This window comes from Gambusia affinis, linkage group LG23, assembly GCF_019740435.1.
Source record: "Gambusia affinis linkage group LG23, SWU_Gaff_1.0, whole genome shotgun sequence".
Taxonomy (NCBI): Eukaryota; Metazoa; Chordata; class Actinopteri; order Cyprinodontiformes; family Poeciliidae; genus Gambusia; species Gambusia affinis.
The window spans coordinates 13,595,934-13,616,939 of record NC_057890.1 but is presented as its reverse complement, the minus strand read 5'-3'; the positions used below and the strand labels follow the sequence as shown (position 1 = coordinate 13,616,939).

At 38.1% G+C, this 21,006-nt stretch overlaps 1 protein-coding gene across 2 annotated transcripts in view; it reads right to left on the bottom strand.

The window, feature by feature from the left end:
- The window catches only part of gnptab (N-acetylglucosamine-1-phosphate transferase subunits alpha and beta), a 27,422-nt gene extending 6,416 nt beyond the window's left edge, over positions 1 to 21,006 (bottom strand). For both annotated transcript variants that reach the window (XR_006369748.1, XM_044107771.1), the window contains exons 1-20: positions 20,701 to 21,006; positions 20,031 to 20,116; positions 19,028 to 19,147; positions 18,723 to 18,773; positions 17,473 to 17,675; positions 16,895 to 16,959; positions 16,393 to 16,527; positions 9,413 to 9,574; positions 9,155 to 9,334; positions 8,100 to 8,270; positions 7,903 to 8,026; positions 7,613 to 7,825; positions 5,909 to 6,882; positions 4,716 to 4,915; positions 4,016 to 4,235; positions 3,818 to 3,931; positions 3,661 to 3,746; positions 3,481 to 3,579; positions 1,890 to 2,057; positions 147 to 237 (exon numbers count right to left, since the gene is read on the bottom strand). Coding sequence is in view for 1 of the 2 variants with exons in the window: in XM_044107771.1 (XP_043963706.1) it covers positions 147 to 237; positions 1,890 to 2,057; positions 3,481 to 3,579; positions 3,661 to 3,746; positions 3,818 to 3,931; positions 4,016 to 4,235; positions 4,716 to 4,915; positions 5,909 to 6,882; positions 7,613 to 7,825; positions 7,903 to 8,026; positions 8,100 to 8,270; positions 9,155 to 9,334; positions 9,413 to 9,574; positions 16,393 to 16,527; positions 16,895 to 16,959; positions 17,473 to 17,675; positions 18,723 to 18,773; positions 19,028 to 19,147; positions 20,031 to 20,116; positions 20,701 to 20,862 (3,624 nt within the window). In the remaining variant the exon portion in view is untranslated. The remainder of the gene's footprint in view (positions 1 to 146; positions 238 to 1,889; positions 2,058 to 3,480; positions 3,580 to 3,660; positions 3,747 to 3,817; positions 3,932 to 4,015; positions 4,236 to 4,715; positions 4,916 to 5,908; positions 6,883 to 7,612; positions 7,826 to 7,902; positions 8,027 to 8,099; positions 8,271 to 9,154; positions 9,335 to 9,412; positions 9,575 to 16,392; positions 16,528 to 16,894; positions 16,960 to 17,472; positions 17,676 to 18,722; positions 18,774 to 19,027; positions 19,148 to 20,030; positions 20,117 to 20,700) is intronic.

Sequence of the window (21,006 nt, the reverse complement as noted above, 5' to 3'; positions counted from 1 at the left end):
TCCGACTTGACATATGAGCTTTGAGTTGAAATTTCTACTGAAGGCCTGAATCATAACACTGGCATGAATCATGGAAATAAGGATGTGTGGGAGCAAATGTCAACTGTTTCTATTTAAATGTGAGGCGGTGCAAGGTGGACACTAACCTGCTCGGCGAAGAAGGACATAACGGTGAAGACGACAAGAGTCACGAGGACGCAGTGGGTCCAGAACTTCAGCTTGTCCCGGTAAACCCGCCTGGAAAGCAACATGTTTAAATCGTTAGAGCATTTTGTTTATTCCTGCTTTCAACACAAACACCTCACTGAATAAACAGAGACAGAGAAAATGTATCTGTAACTCCAAAAAGCTTCAAAGGGTCTTAGACCCACAGCATCCCGGATCCTCTACCATACTGGACAGTAAGAGTCAGATGTGATGTTTTATATCAGATCCGTCAGGAAGGTTTCTTGCCAGAAAACCTTCAGACTTAACTTTGTTCTTAGCCCCAGACATTTATTCTGGAATATAAGATGGTAAAATCTGAAAGAAAGTTTGAAAGAAAATATGTTTGAGAGATAGAAAGGAAGATTGAAAGAAAGAATGTTTGAAATAATGGAAGTCTGAAAGAAAAAAAAGGAAGTTTGGAAAAAAGAAAATTTGGAAGTCTGAAAGAAAGAAAGGAAGGAAGGAAGCCCGGAAGAAAGTTTGAGAGAAATTTTGAAAGAAAGAAAAAGTTTGAAAAAAAGAAAGTGTGAAAGTTTGACAGACAGAAAGAAAAAGTTTGAAAGATAAAAAGAAAAGGTTTTAGAGAAAAACAAGACATCTAGCTGACTTGAACACTATGTTCTATTGTCTTTCCCCTTTTGTAGGTTGACTAAGAGAAACAGGCCTCTGTGTTGCATCATATTTATAACAAATGGAACCAAGAAGTCATGATTTACAAGCTAAATGTTTCCAGAGTCCTCAAGTCTAACTTTAACTTCTGCAGTGGAAATTAAGCAGCTGCAGCAACAAATTAATACATTTGAGGGATTTTTCCCCCCCACATATTTAAAAGCCGATATTTGTGCCGGCTGCTTCAGCTACCCATCTATTGCTGCTCAGTCTAAATAAAGTCTCGATTCGGAGCTGCAGGCTCTGCCAACAGGAGCAGGGACCCCTGACAAGAAGCCTTAAAACCCCAGCAAGAGATTCCCACGCGTCCAACATGGGAACATTGGTCAAAGTGATGACAGCCGTAAATTCTTCACTCAATATTCAGCTCATTTACAGTAAGGACTCTAATGATTCATAAATCAACTCTTTTAGAGACGAAAGCCACAAGATACATCACTTAGCAACCACAAGTCCAACAAACACACTCGGATTACTTACATCTACTTTGGTAATCAAACATTTTTCCAATACTGAATGCACATTTTACCAGTGACCGTTTCCACAATGCAAAATTTAAAGTGCCTCCTACACATTTTTACTGAGGTAATTTTCCAGAGCCAATTGGACATTTTTCCAGGGCCTAAAAATGTACAATTTTTAGGCACCTTTTTTGATCTAAAAGCCTGCACACAGAGCACTTTTTAGATCAGAAAGGACACAAATTTATAAAATCAAATCCAGAAAATGTTGCAAATTTGAAAAATGTTCAAATTTGCAACACATTTTTATTACACTTTTTACAATGATCATTTTCCAGCCCCAATTGCACATTTTTTCCAGGGCAATAAATCTCTTATTTAAAGGGAAAAGTTATGTTTTTTGTGCAACTAGCAGCAGAAATTTCATTTTTATTGAAAAGAAAGCAAGAGAACATATTTTTTTTTTAGATTTAAAAAAAAGTCTGATGAATTATTAACTGCACATTTGTTTTGTGCAAACATTTTCCACTTGTTCCCAGTTTGATAACCTACCAGTCCTGGAGCTCTTCCATATGGAGGAACCTGTTGCGGTATTCTCTGGGAAGCTCGAACTGGGACGGCAGTGGGAACATGGACTCATAGAAATCTCTGAGCACGGCCTTTACAGTGGGAGCGTCCTTGTGGCTGTGGTCGATGTTATCATTCAGACAGATGAACTTCCTGTTGGTGACAAATGTAGGTATTATTATCCGGCTTTCCACACATTCCAGACTTTTCTAAACTCAAATTTTTAGATTTGTTTCTTCCAACATATTCTGAGCATCTGAGTATATGAAAATTCTCAACAATGATTTAACCTACAAGATATGGACAAATAAGATATGGACTTTACTTAACTAAATACAGATCCCTTAAAGCACATTTTATTTGTTAAGACTCCTATAAATAGCTATTTTAGTGCTTTTCATTATTAAACTAAGGCTACAGTTCAGCCTAAATAGGTCATAAAAGGACATTTATTGATTTAGTAACTTAAAAATAAAATACTGGTGGATAAAATTTTGCAATCAAGGAATAATTTGGCAAAAGTTATAAATGTCTGGAAAAAGCCCTTTTTCATAAATAATTTTCTTTTTGTCATTTTTCTCCAGAAGTTTTTCCATATTCAGATAAGTGGTCACAAACTTCTTATAAGATGGGAATTTCATGTCAGTCTGACCAACACAATGATAATTTAAGATAATTTGAAGGAATAGTATATATGAGATGAAAATGTCAATTTGTAGCATTTTTATTGTATAACTAAAACTTACTGAAGAGGATTTTTAATTATTTTAGCATGTGCAGCACATATGCAGGAATTTAGCTTTTTTGTGTAGCAGATTGAGAAACAGTAAAAAAAAAAAAAAAACGTTTGCTGCTTAATATAAGCATTTGAGCAACTTGTTGATCCAATGCTACAAGTTACAAACGTTGTACTACATTTCAGCTACAAGCAAAACAGCTTTATTTTTTACTCAGATTACACTAAATATTGATGACCTACATTTATATTTGGAAAATATTTGGAAAACCAAATCAGATTTTCCTCCTGCTTCCTTCCTACTTATACGGTACTAAACCCGAGTTTCTGCAGGTTCCACCAACTCAAATTTAAGACTTATTCAGACCTTTTTAAGACCAGTATGAATGAAATTGAACACTTGTACCACAACGGTGAGATTTCTAGGATCTGCTTCTGGCTCTTGGCAGCAGATTTGTTCTTTTCACATTGCATAGTTCAGCCAACTGGCGACAAATTTGCTCTTAGCCCTGATGGACGCAAAAAAAGCAAGCTAGCAAGGTATGTTAGCAGCTAGTTAGCGGTAGCCTCAAGTGCCTCGACTCAGAATGCAATGAAGATGTCTGCGTATGACTTAAATTTTTGCTAGACAGAAAAGGCCCATAAGAGAAAAAAAATACATAAAACACACAGCATTAAATAGTCCTGCCTGTGAATAATATTTTTAAGGACAATTTAGATATTTTATGATGAATTTAAGACTTTTCAAAGGTTTAATTTTAGACTTTTTAAGAATGTGCGGAGATCCTGGTGATGTTGCATTAAACATACATAAAATTAATTGTGGAAAATCCTTCTCACCTGGGATTCTTCCGGATGTCGTCCAACTGGCCGACCACATGGGACACGTTGGTCCGCACCATCTTGAAAGCTATCTCTTCCTCTCCCATTATCTCAGACCTGTGAAAGATGCCGTTCCATCTCAGCATTTAAAGAAATAAACATTTAAAGAAGTGATGAATATAGAATCTTTGACCTCACTTGTATTTGTTCTGATCTTTGAAAGCTTTATGAATCTTCTCTGTGATGGGTGTGCAGTGAAGGACCAGGCCTTTAGTGACGGGAGGCTGGAAATAATAAAATAATTAGGTATTGCAATAAAATGCAAACAAAAATGTCAAATTTAGTAATTGCTCACCATGTTGGGATCATAATAGGCTTCCTGCGTGGGGCTCACCAGGTGCAGATGGGTCAGGTTAGTCGGGAGGGTTTTAGAGCAGTTTATCAGCATCTGCTCTAAACCTGTCAGATCCTACATTCAACATTTAGAGTAAAAACATCATAACTCGACTTCCTGGCTTCTCCAGGAAAACAAACATTAGATCCTCAGACTGACCTGGAGGCTGAGGGGAAGCTCGTGGATCCTGGTGGCGAGAGTTCGGATCTCTCTGTCCGACAGAACACCGGAGTGGTCGGTGTCGACTTCGTCAAACACGTCCGAGACGTTCAGCTGCTGCTGGGCGCTCATCAGGAAGTAAAAGTAGGAAAAGGCGAACTGCATGTCCTCAGAGTGCCGAACGCGGTGCGCCGAGGTTTTGTCGAACTCTTCTGGAAATCTGAAGGAAGCAGTTCAGCTCGATTAAAGAAGTCATCCTTTCAGGAAAAGTTACAGGAAAAGTGAAGCTATTTCTAAAAACTGCAATGCCATTGTTTTAACTACGGATGAACCGCTTATTGCTTGTTGTGATAAGTTTCTTACCATGGTAAGAATTTTGATTTATTGTTGTCATAATAAATTCCAATTAATGTTTTTTTTTTTACCTGTCCTTATTGTCAGGACTTTTAGTTTTACTATTTTTGTCACTGTTCAATAAAAGAATCAATAAATATCAGTAAATTTAAAAATATGATTAAATGCAGTTGCTATTTGTAGTTTAATTGTTTCAATCACATTTCATTAGACGACTGATGTCCTAAAGATACAAATAGGATTGTTTTTTTAGAGCGATATTTGTCTTTGTGGGGCTGTTATTGCTATGACACACAGTCACAACTATACAGTTAGCTAAAAAAAGAATCAATAAACTGTCCCTTACGTGTCCTGGAGCTCCTGCATGACGAGACGGTCGATCATGTGCGGCATGTGAGCGGGGACTTTGCGCGACGTGAAGCCAAACTGGCCGTTGAGCAGCTTGTTGACGTAGCGCAGCGAGTCGGCGAAGGTGTCCTGCAGCTTTCGCCCGGTTGCTCCACTGTCCGTCCTGTAGGATAACTCGATCTGAAGACGCTCCTCCTCCTGGGAAAGTCGACATATGTTGGAATTAAATTGTTTCCTACAAAGTAAAACCCTAAAAATGTTTTGGACAGGGATATAAACAATTACAGCTAGTTGTTGACTAATAGTTTATTATATTAAAATTTGTTCCAATCGATTAATCAAAGATGCTCATTTAGACCTTTTTTTTTTTTTAGTAATGTAGTTTGGCCACCATCCAGCAGAGGGCGCTGGTGATGAAGTCAGTTGTAAGAGAAGCAAACATGGCAGACCCACACCAGAATGGGAAAGAGAAATGGTTCAGTCCAGTCTGGGATGTAAAAGTTCTAAGTTATAATGTTCTGTTGTTGTTCAGGACAACTGGAAATAAAAAAAAAATAAAAAAAATACATTTCTGCCAAAACACTGAAAAATGTTGAGATTAATCTCTCAGAAATTTTCTAGTTTTTTCTAGATTTCTTAGATTACTCGCAAAATTTCTAGATTTTTTTTCTAGCAAATTATCACATTCTCAAACTCTGAAATTATCTAGTCTTTTCTACAAATTTCCCGAGTTTTTTCTCTTTTTTCCGGCAGAAATGTACTCCATTTTTGTTCTATGATGGCCCCAATATGTGAGTTAATGCGCTGCAGAGTTTTTACATTTATTCAAGATCGGCCACAGATAATGCTTCTGTTTGAATATCTCTATTAATGGTGACTTTAATGTTTCACTCATTTTACTCTTCTCATCTTTTATTTTTCTATTCAGCAACCTAAGAGATTCTTGTTTATATTTTTTCTAAATATGTCTTCATTTAATAATGCGAGAAATCACATTTATTAAGCCAGTATTTAACACAAAATCTAATTTTATCTTTAAATTCAGCATATTATAAAAAATGTTATGGAAAGACTGTCAGCCCTCTTAATACAAAAAAAAAGATCTAATTTTTAAGAAAATTGCCAAAGATCAATTAACTATAGACTTACTCATAATCAAAAACTTGAATCCCTAATTTAGGGTTTGCTTACCTCAAGCAAGGCCTGGAAGTATTTCCTCCTCTCCCACGGCAGAAAGCCTCGATCTGAGGAGACGAAGTGCTGCAGCTTCCTCCCGACTGCAGGCGGCTCCCCTCGAATCTCCTCACTCTTTTGGGAAACGTTGCTGTGAAGTTTCGACATCTTGGGCCTCTCAATTACAGGATTCAGAGGAAAACGCTCAGGATTTAAAAGACTTTTTATTCTACTATCAGAGCGGACCGGCATGAGAGGAGGGGTAGGCTTAGACTCCTCTGGTATCTTCTGATCAGAGTTTTGATTGTTCTTCATCTGATTGTCTTCCTCCAGGTCTTTGGAGGCCTTGTCCTGGTCTCTGCCTGGCTGTATGCTGGTGTCAGCCAGACTACGATACGCCTTTAGAAGCTCAGCCTTGGTGAAGTTGTATCCCTTTACCGTAATGTCACCAATTAAAAGTTTCTCCTCCAACTTTTCCAGCTCGTTCCTTACAACAAGTGGTAAAACCGAGACATTTACCAAAGGAACCTGTACGACAACCTGAGATTCAGCAGGATGACTCTTCTGGATCTTCGGCCCTCGTTTTTCCTCGGGAATATCCGAGAACGGGAAAACTGGCTCAGCCGTCGGGATGAGCTTAGATTCTTCTCCTGCCTCTTTGCTCCCAACCCGAGTGCCGTTAGTCTGAGGAACCTCCCGCGTGTCGACTGCAACGCTGAAGATCATGGTGAACAAAGTGTCACCTTCTGTCTGAAAGGTGATGTTGTACTGGACCTGGGTGGCGTTTTGCCCCGGATAGAGCAGCAGGTGAATGCTTTTCCACTTGTTGGCGACGGACGTGTGTCGGACCACGGGGTTGTCCTTGACGTGGGCCTCGGAGACTCGGCGAGCCAGCTTCTCGAAGCTGAAATACGGCCTGGTCTCGCCCAGAGGGAGGGTGTAGAGGCTCTGGTTTCTGAGCAGAGTCACACGGTGCAGCTCGCCAAAGTGCTCTGAAAAGACGGACATTGTTTTGTTTTGCTTTTTTGCTTAAAAGGAGAAGTAATCACAAAAACAAAACAAGTTGATGTATATTCAATTAAAAATACTTTACTGATCCCAAAAAAAATAAAACCAGACTATAATGTTTAATATGATGTTTAATAATAATAAGAAGAAGAAGAAAAAGAAGAAAAAGCATCCTCAGACTCCTGCTCAAAAACAACTCTTCATAAAGGAAAGAATAGGTTAATTAAGCAATTATTTGCAATTTGTAGTCTATAATGGTTCAATACATTTTACTTTAAGTTGATAAGTTGAGTAGAGGAAGCATAACAGAGCCAGAATGAAGTATACAGTTAAGCTACGCTAAGCTAAACAGACTAATCCTGTGACTAGAAAGACCAATGAATAGTTTCCACATGCTAAACTGATCCATGTGTTTTGTTTGGTTAAATAAATAGTTTTGTTTTTTGTGTTTTGGCCCTCCTGATGGAAGCCTGCATAAAACCACGGATACTACACTGAAACGATGAATTACTCTAACACTGAAGCACAGTTTAGAGTTAGCATTTCTAAACTAACGTTTTAAACAAAACGACTTCTTTCAACTTTGGAAAATTGATATTCTGAAACATTTTTGTGCACATTTACATTTAAAGTCTACAAAGTTAAGCATAGTGATTAATCACACCACTAGCGGATGATAATCTGATGAATTTTTTAAATCGATTGTAAACATACCTTGGCCGCAGTCGCCCACATCAAACCCACAGGAGAGAACGTTGCAGGCCTGATCACAGAACTTGTCTGCCAGCCACGAGTTGGCGCAGCCTTGATTGCAGTACGACGTCCCTCCAATTCCTCCAAAACCGCCGACCTGCCAAACTGGTCCACCGGCTCCTCCGGGCCCACCGCCACCGGCCCCTGCAGGAAAGCGGTTGTTTCCTGCTGCGCCTGTCGGAGACAAGTCAACATAAGTTAAACATCAAACTAGTTTATTAACACATAAATAACAGAGAGAGCCTCCCCACCGAGACAATCTCCTCCATCCCAGTCGCAGGCCGAGTTGTTGCAAGCCTTGTCACAGTATCCGTCTTTGATCCAGGATCCTGGGCAGCCCTCAGCACAGTTAGGAACCGGCCAAGTGAGGTACACCTGATTGAAGGAGTGAAGTTGAGATTTATGGCATTAAACCAAACACTTCTGTCTTTCCTGTTGCTCTAAACACCTTCTGTCCTTTGGAGTGGCTGTAGAAGTCGTCCGGCCAAACGTCTTTGCCAAACATCACATCGTCATTTAGGTAAATAAACTTCTGGGAGAGTCCCGGGATACGGTGGATGTGCGTCTCGATGGCAGGAGAGCTGAAAGTTGGAAGGTGGGAGCGGTTCAGGAAAATATCCTGAAATAAAAAATCATAAGGATGCAAGTTATAAGAGATTCCTCATAGAGAGGGTTGACAGTCTTTCTATAACATGAAGGGTTAAATTTTTCACAATAATCTGAATTGAAAAAAACTTAATTAAAACGTAACATTATTTAGTGAGCTCATCTACGTTAAATACTTATAATAAACTTAGACTTGTTCATCTAACATAATAAAACACGACCTCTAAAGATGAAAAAGAGTAAATATGCAAAACATTTAATTCCCCATGAAGAAAGATGTATTCATACAGAAGTTGTTACTCTTGAAAGGAAGTTTAAACTTTACTAGATAAAATATATTAACTCAACAGGCCTCAAAATAATCATGTCTGTTTTTATCATGTTACAATTTTTCTCCGTTATTTCCGCCAGCATGTTATCCTCACCTTTGGTAAATACATCATTTTTAATTAAGATGTTGACGCAGCGTCGTCATGCAGTTCGGCTGAATGACCGACATTAATGTGAAATTTTACTTGTTGAATGTTTATTTCTAAACAGAACCGCATAAAGTGAATTTTGAATCCCACACCGGACTCCATTTGGACCGTTTCTCTTTTCCGCTGTGGTCAAGTCGCCATCTTTGTTACTGCATCAACCACTTCGCTTACTTAAAGATGAGCAGCGGCGCCCTCTGGTGGGTGGCAGTCAAACTACAGCCTTAAAATTAGTTCCTAGTTCCAGTAGAACAAATTTTTATCTTGATAAGAACCCATCAAGTGAGAGTTAATCATAAGCGTTTGCTTCTCTAGACGATATTCACACACACTCAAATCATAATCTAGCATAATTTCCTTTATAAGAGCCCCCTCTGTGTGAAAGTAGGAGCGGTTTGGTGTAGGAGGGGTCGAGGCTTGCCTGATGCGTCACCACGGTAACTCTGGGATTATCCAGGTTGAGCCAGGAGGGAATCTGACCATTGGTTACGATGAAGATGTGCCGCACCCAGGGGGCGTGCTTCTCCACAGAGCGCAGCGAATAGCGCAGCTCCTCGTTGTCTTCGAATCGGCTCGCAGATACGTCTTCATCCTGCTTAGACTGAGAGGCAAGTGCATTTATGATTGATAAAAAGCTCTACGGATCTCACAGGTAACTGATCTCCAGATCCAGGCGTACCTGGGAGATAGCTGTGAGATCCCAGAACAAGTAGGCAGGGCTGATGCTCAACTCTTTCCCATCCAGAGTCAGGTTCTTTTTGGCCTGTTGACTCAGATCGGTGAAATCCTGCTGGGTTTTCAGCTGAAGCAGAGCAATGCTGGCCTCTGAATACAGCTCAAACTGTAGTAAACAGACATATAATCAGAAAAACACCAATACAGCAGCGCATCAAACGAAGATGACAGACCAAAAGTTAACTGCATAGATGTGCTTTTCAGGATTAAAAAAAGCAGCCTTTTATTTCATTTTAATCTTTAAATATTCATTTCCGATTCGAACACGCGCTCATGGTCTGCCTCCACTTGTCGCTTTTTCTGAGCTCTTGTTGAGGTGAGAAGGATTTAGTGGCCGTGGTTACATGTAGGTTTGTTGGGATAAAAAATAAATTAATTAATTGTACAATAAATTAAAACTATCAACGTCATTTTAATTATCGGCTTTATCGTCTTTTCCAGCCTTTTTCTTTTTCTGTTGATGACGCTAAATGAAAAAAGGCTCAACTCCGCTGCTCTCCACTGACCCTCCCTTCCTCATTTCCTTAGTGTAATGCCCAGTTCACAGTACACCATCTTAGAGCCGTCAGCTCATTGTCGGCCCATTTTCAAAACCTGAGCGATCAAACATTAGCTGACAGAAATCCTAGGTATAACTGTTCAATCGGGTTCGATCTGCCGTGTGGAGTCCAACAATGTGCACAAAGTAATGGCTACAAGGTCAGTTAACTAATTTTATAACCAGGCATTAATCAATGCTTTACTACAATCTACCTGCAACGCATGTGGCTCTAGTGTCAGCGTAACGTCCTGACTGAATGAAAATCATTAGAACCGATTTATGTCACGTTAACGAAGAACAGCTGAAAAGTTACCGGGTTCATCAACTGTGTAGCAATTTCGTTCCAACTCCTCCCCTTGTCATTTCTGTATTCTTTGCACAAAATGTTTTATAAACATTAATGTTTATACGACGATCTACCGTAACACACCACACACTACAAGATGATAACAAGCGACAATCTTAGAACGATCAAAGTTCTAAGATTGTCATAAGGGGAAAATGTCGGTGTGAACTAATGTGTAGTGTGAACTATTGCATCAGGTATTTGATGTGCCCATCTTGTCTATTTAAATCTAATGATTACTGAAGGCCAATATAGTGTACAGACTTCATAATCTGTACTCTTTTGGTTAAATCCAGTATTTATTTACACTTTGGTGTTTTTATTCAAGCACATTTTTGTTAATGGAGACTGAGAATCCATTTTATTTTTGTTTTTGGTTGTTTTGTTTATTTTATCAGTTCCAGTATTAAATGTTCTTTTGAAAATAAAGTGTATTTATCTTTGGCAGGAAATCGCATGCATTATTACGTCATTTCCGTTAAATCAGTGTACAAAGGTTTTCAAACAATACTATCGTTTATCACAATAATTTTTGAGACAATTAATTGCTCAGCAAAATTTGTTATCATGACAGGCCTAGTTACAACAAGCAGTGGGTCACGAGACTCTTTATAGTCCTGTTAATGCTCCAACAAAAAGCAAACTGAGCCGAGGTGTGTGAAGAGAGGCACGCGTCTATGAATAAGTGTTGAGTTGACGCACGCTGTCACGGCTGTAAAATGTATAACAAGAACTGGAGTTACAGACTGCTGCCATTGTGGCTGCATGATTAAAAAAATACCAAAAAAGAAAAAAACTTGGGGCGTGCTCCGGTGGTGTAGAGGTTAGCGCGCCCCACGTTTGGAGGCCCTCAGTCCTCGACGTGGCGGCCGTCGCCGGTTCGATTCCCGGACCCGACGACATTTGCCACATGTCTTCCCCCCTCTCCTTCCCCCTTTCCCGTCAGCCTACTGTTGAATAAGGGACACTAGAGCCCACAAAAAGACTCCCTGGTGGGAAAAAAAAATACCAAAAAAGAAAAAGAAAAAACTGTTATCTATTTAGTCTGTAAGTACCTGCATCTTCTGCAGGGGTGGAGAGATGCAAGTTACTGAACAGAGCAGGAAACAAGGACAGGAAGCATCAGGAAATAAAATAGTTTATCTGCAAATTCACTCGAATCTGACTGTGAAGTAAAAATTGTTTATTATGTCTCTTAATAATTTTATTTAATTCTTGAACTTATTTAACCACATTAGTTTTGTTCAACCTGTTAGAGAATGAGGCTAGAGAGTCTCTGCAGAACCAGTTAGATAAGGTTTCCTGTTGACCTCTGCCTGCAGCCGGCTGATAGCGATAATGCTTCACCATACATACCACAACAAGGGTCAGTATTTGTTAACAGAAAAGAACAGATGGATTAGATAGATATAGTGTGATGGAATAAGCCCCGAGTCTTAAGAAGTTTCTCTATGGAAAATCACCAGCTCAGAGTTTTAAGAAATTGTTGTACCTTCTGGATATTCTGGTTTGACAATGTTCTTGTTATGCAAAATTGTTCCATTAGCAAACCTGATTTTTGGAAACTCACATATTTGAACAGGAAGATGTTTATCATCCAAGGAGGTAACTGACCCTCCAGTGTGGTTACGTGGCTTGTATATTGTTCAACTGAAACTGGAATGTCTACATTGTGTAACATGAGTTCTATATACTGTTAGGGCTTGCAGCTCCAAATCAGAACTCAGTGCAGCTCGCTGTGATGTTTGTTCTCCGTCTGCAGACGAAATAAAGCTTTGCTCTTTGCCAGAGTCTCAGCCTGATCTGTTATCATACAGATTTTTCTCCACATGACAAATACTGATAATCCCTCCAAGATAAACTATTAAAATCCTGCAAGCAGTGATTTAATCCAATCACTTTTGACGAGATTATCTACAGATTAATAAAAAAAAAGAATGAGATGAAACAAAACTTTTTTATTTCTGTCCAATTTTAGAAGTTGTGCAGAATCTGCAGCTCTCCATATATTTTAATTTCCTTTGATTTATACCCTAAAACTCACCCCAGATGGAAACAATTTTGATAAATCTATGAATTAAAAAGTCATTGAAACATCTTTCATTTCAGAAACTGTCTCACAAAATTGAACGCATTATATAAATTAAATACAACAATAGTTTGGAAATATTCATTTCAGTTAATTGTGATATTTTCCACATACAGCTAATAAAAACATGACATTTAAAATTAGAATATTAGAGCAGATAAATTAAAAATTATTTTTAAAAATAGAAATGTGGGGTTAATACATTTTGTCACATCCAGACAACTCAATGGAAGCTTTTTCTAATTAAAACAATCTTCTGGTAAAATTTCAATGTACAAGAAGGGATTATTTAATTAAAAGTCACCTTTTGAAAACATTTTTTGTCATTTGTAGTTTCTATTATAGAAAAAAAGGCAAGAACAAAGTAATTAAAATCAGAAATTGGATATATTTTAAACCAAATCACCCAGTTATAAGTGTGACTAACTGAAGAATACAAACGTGTGTCAACACAACGCCAAAGTGGAAAGATGAGAGAAGTTACTGTTGCTCCCCATTGATGAAAAAAAAAAAATCAAAAACAACATTTCTGAACCATTTCTAGTCAAATATCTTACAAAGAGAACGATTATAGATTGGAAAACATTTAAAACAGCTGCCTGGATGTTAATCAGGATAGTGTAATCAGAAAAGGTCTGGAAAAGTTTGGTTTGTTTACAACACGAGTCAAACTTAAGGCCCGTGGGCCAAATCCGGCCCGCCATAACCTTTCATCTGGTCCTCAAGACAAAATGCTACGTGCGCTTAAATATTACTTTATTAATCAAATCAATGCAGTTTTTATCCGTTTACTACCAAATCATATCAATTAATACCTCCAGTTTCTTCAGAATTATTGTGAAAATTCACACAAAAAAATCAACAAATCACAACTTTTTTGCACCAACACATAATAGAGAGTTTATAGCTGATTTCACACAAAAACTGCCAGAAACCTTTCACTTTATTAACCAGCTGTCTCAGCCTTAACTGGTGTCAGATTACAGCCCATGATCTATATAAAAAGTCGTATTTACCGTCATAAATAAGGGCAAATAATGCAAATATTTCCAAATTATCACCACAAAAACAGATTTTTATTGCAAACAAATCTGAAAAAGTATGAAATCTTGGAGGGACTAAAAAGATGTTTGTGAACAGGTTTTAAAAATACATTCAGCCACAACCAGCCCTTTAAAATTCTTCATGATCTTGTTTGGCCCCAGAACGAAGGAGAACTGACAGAAGAAAACATATTCTTTCCATATATATCTAAATAATAGCATGTCCCACAAGAGGTTATGATTTGGATTTGTTCTGCAACCACAGGAGCTGGGATTGAAAATATCCAGTGAGATAAACATGTCAGCTCATCAAACTCGTACACAAACAGGGGGGCAGGACTCATCAGGCGGTGATCGGGCTTGCAGTCCAACTTTCACCAGCGTATCACTCAGCCTAATACCGGCTATAAATACAGAGCTGTTCTCAGCGCTGAAACGCGCCAGCCGCACTATGCAGATCACGCCTGTTTCAAAGAAGCGGCCCAGCGACACCAGGAAACACCCTGAAACCCAAAGCATGCATTGTGTGGAGGCTTGTGCAGCCGGAGGCTGAGCCAGACGGGAACGACCAGCCAACACAGAGCAGAGCGTCCATCGTCTGGCCTGGACTTCGCACGAAATCGTCAAATGAGGACCCAGAAAAGGCGAGGAACGGGGCAACAGAGGGGTTCTCCGGGTTCAGAAAAATACTGGTGACCTTTCAGCATGCAGACTGGCATGGTGCCACAACAAACAGTAGTTCTAATGTTAGCCCTCCACACACACACAGATACAGTTACAGCAGGAATATCGCCGGATATGATCAAATGACCCGAAGCCTGGAGCCCAGTTCATGGAACGTTGGGACAACTGGTGTGGGGATGATAATGTGTGGGTTAAATGGTGCATCAGCCACCCAAACAGCTGCTTATCGACTGATTCTCCAGCTGTTTGCTGATCAGAGACCAAAATGTAAGATTTTTAACATAAATAATTAAGTCTAACCTAATTTAACGGTTATACTCTTTATTGAACACTTTACTGAGGATGGTTTATTTAAAAATACATTCAAAGAAGAATAGTTAAAATCTTAAAATTCCCAATAAAGAAACTTATAACTGCCTATTTTAAAAGTTCAAACACCAAAAATACTTTAATATTCATTAATAGCAGTGCTGTCTTAGAATTACCGCAGAAGCCAAAATCTAGATCTTACTTATCTACGCTCCTGGGGTTACAGCCAATCAGAGCCAAGGAAAATAAATGGAGTGGAAAATAAATCCTGGATTGGCTGCTTCGCAAATGCCAATTTACTTTCAACAAAATAGTTCAATAGTGTAATATAAAAATTAAATTGTGCCTGAATATTTAAGTTTCCCAAGCTGCATTTTTTTTTTATAATTCAGAGACAAAAATAAATCACAGATAATTTAAAGTTAAATCCACTTAAAGTTTGATTAATAAACATTACAATTTTTTGCAGCCACCAATAACGTATAAAGGTAATCATATCCTAGGATCCTTGTTTACATAACACAAACTTCAGGGCATTTAACAGAGATTTTATATGATCGGCCAAAGACTAAAGCTGAAATTACACCAGCAATTCACATAAACTTTAAAAATCTAAATAATATTAGAAATATTTTCTATTTTTCCAATTTAGTTAAATAATTATTAGTTGAAAAATGTGTAATATTCTTCATATGTATTCATTTCCAATAAAAAACTTTACATATTCATTAATAATTAATATATTTCCATGTGTATTATTGAGTTAGTTTTTATTTTGTCATATTTAAATCACTTACAGTATCACACTTACGCATTTTTAAAAATTATTTTATACTGCTTATGTTTTGTTTTTTGTATTTACCAATATTTAACACTTTGGGTGGAGTCCCTGTCAGCATGTAATCAATTTCCTCTTAGGGATAAATAAAAGTGTCTTCTATTCAATTTAAAATACACATATAAAATTAAACGACGTGAAAAAATATAGAAAACAAGCTGGACAATTTACTTCCAGTTTGTGTATAAACCTACTACTATGTTACGTGTTCAATTAAACAAAAATCTGACTATTTTGGATAAACTAAACTAATTAGTTTAGTTTATCCAAAACTAAACACAACATACGTTTGTTCAATCAACACTTAATCAACCAAAATAACAACTAGGTAATGCCAGTTGTACACGGATTCGCTAAGCCTGCTGTATAACATTTATTTGTATACTCATCTTAAACTAAGCCAATTATGAAAGATGTTATTAAAACTCATCTGCCATGTGAGAACATCATCAGAGCCGCCCTGTTCCAGGCTGCAGCGGCAGGTTCGCTCAGCGCTTGTTTCCTTTGATTATTCCGTATCACTCCACACTCGTTAGTGGCACTCCTGCGTCCCAAAATACTCAAACTGCGAGACGGCGAGTCAAACAAAGAGCTTTCATCCTCACATCAAAGTAATTGTTAAAAATAGAGAAAATATTTTTAGCTGTGTTTGAAGCCTCATCAAGCAAGTACTGATGCTACTGAAGAGGAATAAACAGTTTAGGTTTATAGTACACAACATGTTACTGTTAGAAATTTAGAAATTTGCTTTAGTAGAATTTATGTACATAAAAAAGTACTTTGTTCAGTGTTTTATGTGTAAGTAAATATGTTTTTCATTCTCTAGATTGCATAATAAATGCAGTTTATAAGTCAAAACTCTTTCTGCACTTTGATCAGAAGTGTAACGTTGCCCCCTGCTGGGCTAAATAAGAATTACAACTTCCCCAGCAGCTTCCCAAAATTTAATTTTTTTTTCTATTTTTGCAGATTTGGGGAATAGAAATGTTCTAGTGTTCTAACTGGCAACACACCCAGCATATCAGAACTGAATTCTTCACCACAGATCTCCGTCCATTTCTGGGTCACTCCTACCTGTTTGATCTTGCCGGTTATGGCCGCCGGCAGTTTGACTCGCAACTGCTCCGTATCTTTGATCGATGCCGGGAAGCCGCTCAGGTAGGCCAGAGACTGCATGTGGATCAGACCCGGAGCCTCTTTATCCGTCGTCTGAAGGACAAACAGAATAAAAACGAATAAAATCTGTTTTTTTTGCTTGCTTTTAGCAGATATAACTCTCAATTTGTGCCCATTTGGTTCTGTAGCGCTGTATTGAAGGGTCACCACATTTTAATCAGGTCAAGGTCTGTACTTTGACTGAGCCTCTTCTTTTCTGTTGTATCAATAACTGTGTTTCTGTTTCATAACTGAAATTACAAAAAACATTTGCTCAAAGGAAACACACACAAAACCTTTTGCACTAGAATAAGGTTGTTTTACATCTGTATCAAAATGAGTGGAAACACTTTTTCGCACCACACTAAAGGAAAGGACAGGAAGTTAAATTTAAAGAATTTTAACAGGCAAAGAAACTCACAAGATAGCATCTGGAAACAGCAAATGTGTGGACTTCCCTGGAAAGATCTTTATAGGCTTTATCAGCTGAAAAAGATAAAAGGACACAAAACCAACAGTGTTTAGTCCATGTCGGCGCCACTTTTCAGACTACACAGTAGGCATCATAGATAGGAATGCAAGTTATCGATTAAAGAGTTAAATTTAAATTCATTGACTTTATCAATCGACTAACAACCCAATAATAACCGGTCATTTTCTTAAAAACCTGACTTTTCTCTATTATCAAGAGTATTTATATTTCACAACAAAACATTTTACGACCCACACCGAATCTCTGAACCGTTTCTCTTTCATGGGCGCGTCATCCGCCATGTTTAATTCTGTCATCCTGCGGCGCCCTCTGCTGGATGGCGGCCAAACTACAACACTACAAGAAGGTCTTACAAACGCTACTGTTTAATTGAATGCAACTAATTTTAATCTAATAAATCATTAATCAAAAATTAGTTAGGAGTTGGTTAATTGTTTGCATCCCTAACATTTTCTGCTAAATTTAATCCTTCTCAGCTCCCAAAAGCAGCGATTTTGTTTTTTTACCATCAGCCTGCAAATGAAAGACGACAACGGAGACGCTGACAGGCAGGTGGAAAGGTTTCTTCATGAGCAGCAGGTCTTTGGCAGCAGAGAAGGAGGCAGAGATCGCAGGCAGCTCTTTGAGGGTGAGGTTGGCCGGCAGGGCGGGATCCAGTGCCAGCATGGGCGCCACGACGCAGTGGGACAGCAGGCATTCAGGCTTATCACTGACAAAACATGAAAAAGGGAATAAATAAAACACATCTGCACATACAGGGAGAGACCCTTTCCGTTTGTGTTGTGCTTGCGCCGTTCTTTGTGTGAAAAAAGTGAAGTTCACACGTTCAGCCAGCATGAAAGGTTGCATGAAGCAGCTCTAGTGTTTGCGGTTAAACTCTGACAAAGCAGACGAGGAAGAAGACAAAGAGTTCAAGCAAGACAGGAACCACACAAGCCAAAGTCCAAACTGTGCAACAAATAAGTCTGCAGATTATTTATCACCTGGGTTTATAAGATGTCTCTTAAAACATGTTTTTTTAGAAGGCTTGTTTAATTTATAAGTGAACAACAACCACACATTATCTTTGAGGAATCTTATCAGTTCAAACATCTGAATTTTATTTTCTTGAAGTTTAACCGACCCTGGCTTCCTGTTATAGGAAGCTGCTGGTTTACTCTGAGAAAAGCCTGTGACTCTGACAACCTGACCTCAAAGACATCATCATTATTTTGGTTAAAACAGTTTGAGCCCAACTGGATAAATGTGACAAACTGCAGCAACTGCTTAACATAAATCTTTACATTCAGACAAAAATGAATGAAAATTTCATGAAAGAGCAAACCACAACACAACAAAAATAATACATACATTTTTGACAACGGCTGCTACAATAAATGGTCATTGCAGGCGTTTTTCTCTTGAGTTATTATGTAAAAATCTGTTTTTATTATCTGAACAGGTTTTTAAAAGTAACTAGCTTCAGGTGAAGGTCAGACATCTTTTTACTTCTGCTTTATAAATATGTTGTTATAAAGGAGTCTTTACAAAATAAAAAAAATTTTTTTTCCTCTTTTATGCTAGAAAGCATTTGCATAAACCAACATTAACATAAAATACCTGAAAATATAATTAAATTGAACACATTTGACATTTGTGAACTTAAAGACCAATAATTTACTTTACTACTAATGTGTTGTTTTTAGTAAAACACCAGATTTGTACATTCTTGTGATTGAAACATGATAAAATGTGAAAAAGACCAAGATGAACTCACCTATCTTTTGGAACTTCTGTGGTGTCACTCGCATTTTTTCCCAGTTGTTCCCTGTGTGCAAATAATTTTTTTTTTTTATAAATCACAATAATCTACAAAAAATGTGCACAATTAATTTGTGCTTTCAAAGAATATGCAAAATATCTACAAACTAAAACAATCAAGATTACAAGAAATGCCTGAGAACTAATCTAATATATTTTTCATTGTGGAAACATTTGAACTGAGTAGGAGGGAAAAAAGAGAAAGTTTTCATTTTCAGCAAACAGGCTGCTCTCCAACAGTTGCGGAGAAACGTCTGCTACCTCAGAGCCTTTTGTTCCTCCTCCAGCTGCTCTTTCACCGCCTTCAGTTCCTTCAGCAGAGCCACATCTGTACCGTTCACCCATGTGTACACAACGTCAATAGGCATGGGCAGACACAGCCTGAAAGTTAAATAAAACATAATGACAGTGATGCAAGGCTGTGATCCAGTTTATCTCCCCAGAGCGGATTTCTGTCACGTCTGGAGTCTAGTGTAGTGTTTGTTCAGACATTGCCTCGCCTTATCCTGTTTTTTCTGATTTCCTCTCAAGGCTCAACTGTTTTTCCAACAAGACAAACCAAATAAATTAAAATTTACAATATAAAGCAGTCATGTCATTTTGGACGCAGAGAATCTATAATTCGTATGAAACAATTATCTCAAAATCAATGTTAACTCTTGGATCTTAGTTGCTCAGGTAAGAAATGTGTAGCTTTGTTTAGCTTTTACTTTTTATTTATCCTCTGTCAGTACAAAATGTTGACCAGCTACCTAAATAAAGAATTAAATCAATAATCTATACTACTCTAAATCAACAAAATCCTCAAAAATAAAACACATTGAGACTGGTTGGAAAAGACTTTCAGCTGCTTCCATTCACTAACACTATGTTCTACACAAAACTGTACAACTCTCTAATACAAAGTTGTTTTTTGTGTGTAAATCAATATTGTTTGATTGTATTCTTGGGAGAAAAGGGGCAGATATTATAGGATTTAAAAAAAAAATCTTATTAACTCTTCAAACTAACGACTTTTCTATCACTGTTATCATCCAGTATCACCATCGTGTTATGAAATAAGGCCACAATTCAGGATTCTGGACATAAACAATTCAGTCTTGCATTCTTTTTCTTTCTTTTGGACTTATTTTTATTTTATATATTTATACATTTCAGTTAAGAACTTGTAAAACCAGCAATATACATTTTTCTGTGTGGCAGACAAAGACGTTAGGGTGAGATGGCGCCAGATGATTTATTGTAATAGATGTAAAAATCTTACCTGCTCTGGAATGATTTCCCACCCACATTGTCTCTATAGGAGTCAAAAAGCACATGGTACTGGTCACGACTCCACTCCATCACCACCTGAATGGGGAGAAAATGTAATTAACACATTTCTCCATTACAAATATGAGACAAAACCAAGACTACTACAACACTGCTTTGCATATATTCAAGCCCAACAGTGATATGGTAAGTTAAAGTGTAAAAATCTTCAAAATCAGCTCCACGGCATTTTGCTGCCACTACCATATTTAAGACTATCAGAGTAAAGTGTAAAAACTACCCGTTTCTGTCCACATCACAGTTACACACTACTTTGTATTGGGCAGTCACATTAAATTAACAAGACAAAATGTGAACAAGTTCAACGAGTATAAATACTTTTCCAATGGATTGTAATGTTTTGCAAAGTTATTTAGGTGAATGAATTTTTCGGTACACTCAAAACACTGAAAATAAGTCGTGAAAACCGATGGACAACACGTGTCTGCACGTCAAGGAGCATATTGGCTTAAATTGGCAGTTTTTTGACTGGGATTTGGTTTGAATGAGTCTTTAGGCAGCAGCCAGAGGCCAGTTTGAGGCTAAGAGCTGCTTGGGTTAAAAAAAGAACGATAAAGAAAAAGCCTTTACAAGCTTGACAAGCGAAACCAGAGTAGGCTCACCTCTCCAAACTGAAAGGCGGAAACGATCATGAGGACGAGCCCCCCGAAGCAGAGGTAGAGACCATATCGGTGGGACAGACAGGTGTAGGTCTGCCTCTGCAGCAGCTTCAGCACCGAGTTCACGACGACCATGACTCTCCTGGGTCGAGCATAGCGCTGCATTCATTCAAAAAAAGTCAAAACAACCGCCTGTTAAAGCGAACGACAAAAGAAAGTAAACATCGCAAGCGAGAAGAACGCGTCAGCTGACCGCCCAAACGACTGCACATGACAACTGACGCAGCTCATTCTTCTTCGGCGGCGGTG